Consider the following 9,804-nt stretch of genomic DNA (forward strand, 5'->3'; position numbering starts at 1 on the left):
AGAAGACAAAAAACCATCTTGAAAAGTCCTTTTCATGCTTGTGTTTGGCTAAGCTTTCTCATCTTCCTAACTTCTCAATATTGTTTGGCTAAGCTTCTCCTTCTCAAAAAGAACTTTTAGATCCATATAACTAAATAAGTCATTTTGAGAAGGAATCCCAAACACCCACATAGTCTCAAGCATAGTAGATTTACAGTTTACCCGTAAGATTTCTTCACCGTTCAAAAAAAATCTACATTAAACAAACTTACCACATATTAATACTACCAAACCCACCCGCTCATCTAAATAATTACGAAGTCAAATTGTTTCACTTCTCTCACTTTCCCCCTTTCCAAAACGCACTGAACACACACACACACACTCTCTTCCCCAAATCTCGCAACCATGGCTCCCGGTGGCGATGCTCCGGCCGCCAGATCCGGCGGAAAAATCTTGAAAGAGAAACGAATTGCCGCCCGAAAGACCCCCTACGACCGCCCTACTCCGCCCCAGCCCCAGCATCCACCAGAAAGCCCTAATTGGCTCACTGGACTCGTTTCGCCTGCTAAATTTGTTGCTGGCGGTGCTTCTAAAATCCTATCTTCCATTTGGAACCCTACAAGTTGGGGCGCGCGTTCAGTTACTTCTTCAGATAGTGATGATGAGTCAGGTAAATAATGTTATTATTTTGGGGGTTTTGTTATGTGATTTGGTTGAATTTGTTGTTTTGTTGTGTAATTGTTTTGAATTGGAGTTCAGATAGTGATGATGAGTCAGGTAAATAATGTTATTATTTTGGGGGTTTTGTAATGTGATTTGGTTGAATTTGTTGTTTGTTGTGTAATTGTTTTGAATTGGAGTTTTGTTTATTGTTGAATAGTGTAATTCATGGAGTTTGTGTTCAAGTGTTTCTGAATTTTGAGAAAATTACAGTTAGTTAGTTGTGTTAGGGTTTGTTACAAGAGTACAAGACCTTAGAACACATTTCTTGATAAAGCTTTAATTAAAGTTTATTTTTGAAGATGAATGAGTGAAATTATAGTTAATTTAATTAGATTTACTGTTTATTTGATGAAGACTGTGCATTGACAGTATTTCTTCATGCAATATTTGTTGCCAAAAGAGGTGTATAAGGTTTTTTTTTTTTTTTTTTTTTTTTTTTTTTTTTTTTTTTGTGTGTGTGTGTGTGTGTGTGTGTAAAATCATGTATTACATATTTCATATTTGGTAGTATTTATTTACCCACCAACTTTATTAGGTTGGAAGTTTAAGACTGTGCTCTACAATTTGAAATAAATATTTTTAACTTGAAATGATTTTAAAGTATTTTCGGTACGTTTAACTTTTATGGTGCGTTACTCGTTAATCAATTCAAGTAGTGTTTTGATGTTCATATGCTGTCATGTGTTCTAATTCGTGTAAGATAGAATTTACTTTTTGCTCTGATCATCTGGTAAGATATTGGGCTTAGTATTTCAAATTCCAATGTAGACTTTTTGTTTGTTGGCGGTTTTACTTGTATCTACATTGACCGTGAGTTAATATGGGGTTGGTGGGGAAGGAATGAAGGATGATCTGTCTTTCTAATCTTAAATAGCTATGGTATATGTATTTGAAACGATTTAAGCCCATAAAAAATGGACAGTTGTATTAGATATGAGAAATTAGAAGAAACTGGAATAACACTGTTTTCATGATCTGGAATATTTGATTTGAGTACTTGGGTAGTTACTAGTTTGTTAATTTCGTATTGTTTCCATTTGCTATCCTTTGCAGAAGATGACTCTGGAGATGATGAAAATCCTTCTGATGGGGTAATTGAGTTGAGTAAGGTATTTCTCGTTGCTTTTTTCTCATATTTTGTTTCATATGCGGTGTTGACTTTTGATCATACACTATCTGTTTATAAACTTGATATTTAAAATAGTTGCATACGCTTCTTTGTGAATGGTAGGAAGCTGTTAGATGGCAAGCAGCTCCTCATTCAAATATAGTTAATACATATTATGAGGCCATTAACATATAAGAATTGAAGTTTGATAGTGTGTATACTTTTCTAAATGATATTATTCCCTAAAATTCAAATATTAATGGACTGAAAAGATTCCCTTTTAAACGCAAAAACTTTTGACTGTTACTTGCACATTCTTTAGGTAGTTTTTTTGATACAATATAAAGTCAAGGCGAATCTAGATAGTAGATAGCATGTGCTTGTTAGCTATGAATTTTTTTCGCGTAATATAGAAGTTTTAACTTTATATCTTTTACTGTAGCAGAAGTCGTCTCAGAAGCGTGAAACTTTGCACTTAATCGAGCAGCTACTTGTTCATGAACATTTTTCGAGGTATCGTTTGGTTTATTTTCTTAAATATTACTTTCCGATAGTAGTTTCTATTTTCTGTTATAATCTATTAATTATTACTTTCTAATAGTATTGCCCTAAAGTTTCCCACCTCATTAATGTTAATGTTTTGTGCTCACAATGTTTTTCAATTTTTTTAACAGGGAAGAGTGTGATAGACTAATAGAGATTATCAATTCACGAGTTGTAGATGCAGGACCGAGTATGATTCATAGCAGTGCTAACAATGGTATATCCAAGAACACGCGACATGTTTTTTCGTACCGAAGTTTTCTTAATATGGATAAATGACATTTTTTTAATGTAAAACAGAGACTTATGATATCCACAGCCAAGCTATTATGGAAGCAAAAAAGTGGGTCGCGGAAAACAAAGTTAGATCCGGTTTAAGATCCGATTTCGACAATGGAATCTTTGCTCTTAAATCTATTACGACACCACAGGTTAGGTTTCTGTCTATCTATTTATAACATTTTTAACTCTGTAAGTATATCAACTTGAAGTTCTAGAACTTATCGTTCCGTCTCAAATGAGTTTGTTTTATGAAACATGAATAGTATGATTTTTCTATGAGTAAAATGCCATTTTCGTCCCCGAGGTTTGGCCAGTTTTGCGACTTTCGTCCAAAGGTTTGTTTTTTCGCATCTGGATCTAAAAGGTTTGAAATCTTGTCATTTCCATCCGGCTCGTTAACACCATCCATTTTTCTCTGTTAAGTCAGGAGTATTTCCGTCTTTTTTGTTAACTTAAAGGACAATTCGGCCTTTTTCACTTTATGTAAAGGATTTAAAATACTGCTGACCGAATTGCCCTTTAAGTTAACAAAAAAGACGGAAATACCCCTGACTTAACAGAGAAAATGGATGGAATTTACGAGTCGGATGAAAATGGCAAGATTTCAAACCTTTTGGATCCAGATGCAGAAAAACAAACCTTTAGACGAAAAGTCACAAAACTGGCCAAACCTCAGGGACGAAAATGGCATTTTACTGTTTTTTTTTTAAAATTTGGATCAAGTAATGTTCCAAGAGAATTGTTTTCTGAATATATATATTTAATCCAGGCTACTGAAGCGGACGCGGGCTCACCAATCGATGTGGCGAAATCATATATGAAAGCTCGTCCTCCATGGGCATCTCCTATAAATCATGATACTTCACTAACCAGCCCGTCACCGTTAGCTGCAGATTTGTTTAAGGAAAGAACACCATTTTCTTCTGGTGCTGGTATTTCTTTCTCATCAGCAAAGGTGATAATCTCAAATCATGATATTTTAATTAATCCTGAAAATAAGAGTAAAAGATGGTCCCTGTGGTTTGCACTTTGTAACACATTTAGTCCCCAACTTTTTTATAAAAGTACATGGATGGTCCCTGTGGTTTGCACTCTGTAACGCATCTAATCCCTAACTTGGACAGGGACTATCTGTGTACCTTTGGAAAGCTAGGGTCCAAATCCAAAATCTTGGTAAAGCACAGGGACCGTTTTTAGAATGATTTAATATAGAATATCTTATGCAATGAAAATTTTCTTTTTTTAATTTATATCGTGATGTTTTAATATATATTTTTTTAATTTATATTAAAGGTTATACAATGAAAATTTTGGTAAACCACAAGGACCATCCGTGCACTTTACTCTTATTTTTAGAATGAAAAATTTCTTTACTTTACTCCCATATATTGTAATCTTAATCTTGTTCTTGACATAATATTAGATGCTATACTTTCGTTTTTAAGACGAGATCTCTCGTTTTTTTTCTTCTGATTTGTCAATATCTTAATGATACAGAAGGATTATCTTTCTGCTGGATCATGGAACATTCAAGAAGAAATTCGCCGAGTGCGCACTAAAGCAACTGAAGATCTGCTAAACAGCCATCGATCTGTGAAACTCGCATTATCTTCACTAGAACATGACACTCCAAAGCATTCATCAGCAATTGAGACATCAATCATTGTTGCCGGAAGAACCGAGCAGATCATTTTGGAAACACCGAAATCAGTGGATGAAGTTGTCAACCTGGCTGCCGAAGGTAGTAATCCGATTCTCTCAGGCTGTATATAAAATGTTTAAAATATTAGTTGCCTTGAAACATTTTCAATTTCTAAAATACATACATATTAAAATAATAAAATCACCATGTCAGACAACAAGCAAAACGGTGCAGAGAAGGAAGAAGACACCAGGCAACCCGATGCCGGGAATCCAGACCACGAAAACGATACTATGGCTAATGACATAAATCAAGCAGAAGACAACAATTGTTTCTTCATGACCGAATCACCCGACATTCCTGTCGTTAGTAATTCTCAGGACAGCTTCAACACAGACGATCAAAGTCAGACTACAAAGAAGAAAGACGGCATAACCGAAAACCAAGTGGTGACCAGGGCTAGTAGAAGCACCCGTAGAGGGAGAGGAAGAGGTAAATGATTGGGGCGACGAGGGTAGTTCGGTAACTTTGCTTTATTACATGCTGCATGAAGGAATGCTGTTAGTTCAAATGCCATGTTATCGTAACCTTATTTAATAGCATGTTCATGTTTAAAAACTGATGACCGAGACCGAGTTTGTGTTTATGTTTAGTGTTTAGAGTAGGTAGTGTTTGACTAACCATCTGTAATTCATGAGCATATACTTTGTGATTGATGTATTGTAATTTCCGTAGAGTTTTTTTAATTTTATGTTGTGCCCAAAAAGCCCCAAAATACAACAAACCATAAACACTTGGCGTACATTGTTTCAAGGCGACTAAAAGTTTGTTTTTCCACATATGTATCCCTCACTTAACGGTGAAAAATGGATGAAGTTAACGAGCCGAATATAAATGACAAGATTTCAAACCTTTTGGACACATATGTGGAAGAACAAACTTTTGGACGAAAGTCGCAAAGCTGGCCAAACCTCAGGGACGAATGACATTTTACACTTGTTTTATTAACAAAAATTTAAGGGTCAAGAAATTCCATTTATTTAGGATTGTTATAGCGACTGAAATTGAATGGTAAACCATGCAAATTTCTCCGGTGATCAAACTCCTTGCAAATGAACCATCAAATTTTATTCATGTCAACCTATATATAGAAGCTTGGCAACAAGCTTAGGTTCTCGTCTCCTCTGCGGACTTTCTTCCGAAGTCACAACTTCCATCGTCGTTCTTCTACCACGGTACACTATCGTTTAGTGTGACCCAAATCTCTTGTATAGTTGTATGCATGTATTACAATTACGACATGAAAACCATGTTTTGTTTGAATATTGCAGGTCCTCAGTAACTGGTGATCTTGATTGATCAATGCCGACAAAAGGAAGGGATAGTAGCGTGAAGGAGAGACGGGGGCGGTCTCCTTTGTTTCCTCGAAAAGTTGAGATCGGGTCGCAAACGAGAAGCCTCGTTAACCCTCCTTCAAGTCTAGAGAGAAAACATGCCTTGACCGCGGTGGAATATAGAAAAATTCCTATTTATGATAAGCCTACAGTGAGTTCAACCCTTTATGCTCTAAATACTATAAAACCACCTTCTGTTGGCAATGCCAGACTTATACCACAATCCAAAGTTATGTCTCTTAAATTAAAGTTTAATGAAAGTAAAGTTACAAATTCATACATGAACACGAACACGAACGGTTTAACTAGAAAGGTGATCGTTCACGCTAAGAAGCAAACGAGGCAACCGACAAAGTTGCTAGATGCCCTTTCATCGTCTAAAGACGATCACAACACTGGAACTCACTACGAAGATGATAAAACCAATCCAATTGTGAACCGTGACATTCTAACGTTAGAAAACTGCGATAAGCAACGTATGGATCGTGAGGACGATGATCATGATGTCTTAACCTGTGAAGTGGATGAACATATCATCAGCACAATCAGCCAACAGGATCAACCAGACACGAGTCCTGATGGTTGTAACGATCAGCATCCTCGTATTGATGTTGACCAAGAAAGATCTAATGAGGTAGAATGTCACGAAGAGCCGGACCGAACGGAAGTAAACGAGGTACCAAAAGAAGAAGAGCAAAGACCAGATGAGGTTGTAGATCATGGGAAGAAGGAAACCGCAGCATGTGACAATGTGATAGAGGATGACAAAAAGGAGCAAAGAAGGAAAGGGGTCAAAGCATTAGTTGGTGCATTTGAAAGTCTTATTTCACTTGAGTGTAATGCCTTGCAAAATAATTATCAACGAAATAAAATGATTGATTTTTGAATTTGTTTTCAGTTTCGACCTTGCCACAGGTAGCGTTCATTTCACGGAATGGAATGAAACAAATAAATCTAAATTCCAAATCAAATTTCAATTCCAACGCAAATTCCAATTTCAGTTCCATTACTTTTTTTTTGTTAACGTCAAATAATTGATCGATTGATCTATTTTTTTTTATTATTTGACACTACTTTTGAATTTACATCGAGATAGTTGGTAAACGGGCAACAAGCTGCGCCGCTACCCCTTTTTGAATGACAAAACTAAGCCTTTTAAAAACTACGTCCATAGATCTCGGGGTCATAACATTACTATGCATGACCCTTTGAACTCGACTAAGTAGGTCCACAGCCTCTGGCGTCAGAAAACCAAAAGTATCAAAAGCAAATGGGATAAACACGTGTTGGTTGTCAAGGCACGCTTTCTCATGTTTGGAACATCATAACATCATATTATCTTAACTTTGTCTTGGAACTAAACATTGTCGATTCATGTATATGTATGATTTACGTGATATATAATATATGTATACGTGTGTATACACATGTGTTTTGTTTTTACGGTTTCCATGGTGGTGAAGGTGCTGCAGCCATAGGATACAACGGTGAGATAGCTGAAAATATAGAGTTCTTGTCGACACCATCACCTGCGGCTGCAGTGAGCGACACAAGTGCAGCAACCAAACCTGCATTACCGGCTAAGGTGGGTTCGGTATAGCTAGAATTCGTACGCACATCTATAAACTTATCAAGTCGGTCTGGACCTCCAACCATGGCACCCGTGATGTTGTGTGGGTTAGGTTTATCAGAATACAACCATTGAACCCCGTCTTGGCATGAGTATGTAATATTGTCATTTGGTATTGATGCCCCTCGATGGTGAACATGTGTCGGGAATTTATCACCGTGTCCCACCACATAGCTCATGTTCATCGGATTTTTACCCAAAATATAGTCCATCTACAAATATAAAACACGTTAACGAGTTATTAGACATATACTCCATCAAAGTGTTAAGTTTTTAACCTGAGAAGTGGCAAATTCCCGGAGTGTATTCAATGGAATAAACGTAGTGCCACAATAAGAGCCAGGAGAATTAGCAGCTTCTAAATAATCCGCATAAAGTGACGCCAAAAACACAGCATTGACGACGAATTGTAGATTTTGAGACCCTCCTTGGCTGAGTTCAATTAGCCCCCCTACACATATGCATATTATATTTTTTTTATTCGCGACTCTCCTTTGAGTTTTTATACTTAAAGCCTTGCTTTAATTATGAAAATGTGTTAAATATGCATACCTTGAGTCCGGTCAAAGACTTGGTATCGTTGAAGGTACGAGCACATGGTGATCGAGGTAGCATTGTGATAGCGACGTAACAAGTCCTCATAAGGGTACCCAGGGTTCAAGAACAAGCGAACCCTTGTTAACAAGAGCATAGCGGCAGGTGACTTGTTATCCCAACTAAAAACCCGTTGTGTAGGGTCATCAGTCAAAGCTTTCGCATGTTTAGCTGTCCCTATATACGTAGCTAACCGTAGGTAGCTAGAGTTGCCTGTGGCGCAGTACATCCAGGCACTACCCCACATGTACTCGTCATAGTACCCTGTGGAGTTATAGTAGGGTGCTATGAAAAGGTTGCCTCTAGAGTATGTGCTACGCTTGCCAGCGTTTCTAGCAAATGTCCATACTGTAGAGGCACCTTGCACAAGCTTCTTAGAGTATGCAACGTCGTCTTTAAACACTATGGACGCTGCGGCCAATGCAGCCGCCATTTCTCCAGCAAGATCGGCGCCAGCTGTAATAACTTGTGTGGGCCGCTTGTAATCCATGTCTTCAGGTCTCTCCCAACACGTTTGATCATCGGGTGTAGTTGAACCGTTTTGAGATCCACCCACCTGGGCATAAATGTGGTCAATGATAGAAGCCGAGGAGTCGAAAGTACGAAGCAAGTAATCAGTTCCCCATCTAATAAGTTCGCGAGCATGATCATACTCTTTGATAGACTTGTACTTGTGCTGGTACTCGATCACACTCCAACTCAACATTGTCATGGCGAATGACATCGGGAAATGGAACTTAGTGTTGTCACCGGCATTGTAGTACCCACCGACTAAACCCCCTTTGACATTTGTTGCATCGGCTCCGTCTTGTAGCCCTGAATCCCCTCTCCATTCAATCCCATTGTTCTCCGGTTGCATCATTTATCCCTAATGTTAGAATATTGTACAAAATATGCAACACCACATGTTTATTACATAGACAAAACAACCTAAAGGTTTTTTTTTTTTTTTTTTTTTTTTTTTTTTTTTTTTTTTAATGGGAAATCATCAAAACAACCATCTTGACTAATGTTTTTGGTAAAACACCCTGAGTTTTAAGAATGTTCAATCAATCAGTATTTGACAAGTATACCTTGTTGCAACAAACTTCACACTTGGCGCAACAAATTTCTATCTGGCGAATCACATCCATTCTCCTACGCCAGAAAAAAATTTGTTGCGGCAAGGTAGAATATTGTCTAAAGTATGCAACACGACTATTATATTTGTTTGGCTTCACAAGTTTCCTACATAAATAACCTTATGTTTTTTAAAAAACACAAAACTCTTTTTAAAAATTACAAAGTCAAAATCAATATCTTAAGTTTTAAGGATGGAAATAAAATTGTTGAAAACATGGTTAAAGATATGTACATTTTTGGGCGTTGAAGAACAATAGAGCCTTATGCAGTGCTTCTGTGTACTGATCCTGCGGCGTAGGCCGTGATGTGTAGTGATCTGCCGGTGGAGGCCGTGATTTATGATTATGTAACGACTTTATAATTATGATCGGAAGCCCGATCACCAGAAAAGCAATGAAGACTATAATTACCATCCATTTTAATGCTTTTCGTCTCATGAAGTTGCACTCTAACAAAGAACTGACCATAATCTGTTGATTTTTATGGTTAATATGTTGCTAATATCACTAACAAAGACCAGATAAACTGCATCAATGGAAGCTAATTAATCAAGCAAGCAAGAAACTAAAGCATCTAGCAATCAAGATCAAGTTCAAATTAAAGCATTTAACTGTGATGTTCATTTCAAGTCAATGTATGTAACATTAACATGGAGGTTTCTTGCCTCTTTATAATTGAATTAAATTTACATTTAACAAATGGGAGCGTCCCCATGGTCAATATAGGGGAGGTAAATCACATGTCTCAGAGTAAATCGGGTGGTGTTGAGGTCCCAAACCTCCAC

The 9,804-nt window shown here is 37.2% G+C and overlaps 3 protein-coding genes across 4 annotated transcripts; 2 read left to right on the forward strand and 1 right to left on the reverse strand.

The window, feature by feature from the left end:
* The first annotated feature begins 293 nt into the window (after positions 1-293).
* On the forward strand, positions 294-5,031 carry LOC110925818 (protein KAKU4). 2 transcript variants are annotated; one of them, XM_022169647.2, is made up of 8 exons: positions 294-652; positions 1,759-1,814; positions 2,256-2,326; positions 2,488-2,573; positions 2,657-2,787; positions 3,408-3,593; positions 4,136-4,379; positions 4,494-5,031. In XM_022169647.2, exons 1-8 carry the CDS (start codon positions 388-390, stop codon positions 4,778-4,780), a joined length of 1,326 nt encoding a protein of 441 aa, XP_022025339.1. In that variant the 5' UTR covers positions 294-387; the 3' UTR covers positions 4,781-5,031. The 2 variants fall into 2 exon arrangements, with proteins under 2 accessions (XP_022025339.1, XP_035842600.1); XM_035986707.1 differs by having other exon boundaries at positions 295-652; positions 2,259-2,326.
* A 381-nt stretch (positions 5,032-5,412) lies between these two features.
* LOC110925819 lies at positions 5,413-6,564 on the forward strand. Its single transcript, XM_022169648.2, has 2 exons — positions 5,413-5,515; positions 5,612-6,564. The coding sequence occupies exon 2, from the start codon at positions 5,643-5,645 to the stop codon at positions 6,558-6,560; it is 918 nt and encodes a 305-aa protein (XP_022025340.1). The 5' UTR covers positions 5,413-5,515; positions 5,612-5,642; the 3' UTR covers positions 6,561-6,564.
* A 344-nt stretch (positions 6,565-6,908) lies between these two features.
* LOC110925817 (endoglucanase 12) lies at positions 6,909-8,771 on the reverse strand. The gene is made up of 3 exons (XM_022169644.2): positions 7,857-8,771; positions 7,583-7,755; positions 6,909-7,516 (listed from the first exon to the last, which is right to left on the reverse strand). Exons 1-3 carry the CDS (start codon positions 8,758-8,760, stop codon positions 7,115-7,117), a joined length of 1,479 nt encoding a protein of 492 aa, XP_022025336.1. The 5' UTR covers positions 8,761-8,771; the 3' UTR covers positions 6,909-7,114.
* Between the last annotated feature and the right edge of the window lie 1,033 nt (positions 8,772-9,804).

This window comes from Helianthus annuus, chromosome 17, assembly GCF_002127325.2.
Source record: "Helianthus annuus cultivar XRQ/B chromosome 17, HanXRQr2.0-SUNRISE, whole genome shotgun sequence".
Classification (NCBI taxonomy): domain Eukaryota; kingdom Viridiplantae; phylum Streptophyta; class Magnoliopsida; order Asterales; family Asteraceae; genus Helianthus; species Helianthus annuus.

Bases quoted from the DNA above. Each gene is read 5' to 3' on its own strand.
- LOC110925818 (XM_022169647.2), top strand. From the start codon at position 388: ATGGCTCCCGGTGGCGATGCTCCGGCCGCCAGATCCGGCGGAAAAATC. The intron at 1,815-2,255 runs GTATTTCTCGTT...CTTTTACTGTAG, and splicing joins GGGTAATTGAGTTGAGTAAG to CAGAAGTCGTCTCAGAAGCG. The intron at 3,594-4,135 runs GTGATAATCTCA...TTAATGATACAG, and splicing joins TTTCTTTCTCATCAGCAAAG to AAGGATTATCTTTCTGCTGG.
- LOC110925819 (XM_022169648.2), top strand. From the start codon at position 5,643: ATGCCGACAAAAGGAAGGGATAGTAGCGTGAAGGAGAGACGGGGGCGG.
- LOC110925817 (XM_022169644.2), bottom strand. From the start codon at position 8,760: ATGATGCAACCGGAGAACAATGGGATTGAATGGAGAGGGGATTCAGGG. The intron at 7,756-7,856 runs GTATGCATATTT...GCATATGTGTAG, and splicing joins AGTCTTTGACCGGACTCAAG to GGGGGCTAATTGAACTCAGC. The intron at 7,517-7,582 runs GTTAAAAACTTA...TTATATTTGTAG, and splicing joins GGGAATTTGCCACTTCTCAG to ATGGACTATATTTTGGGTAA.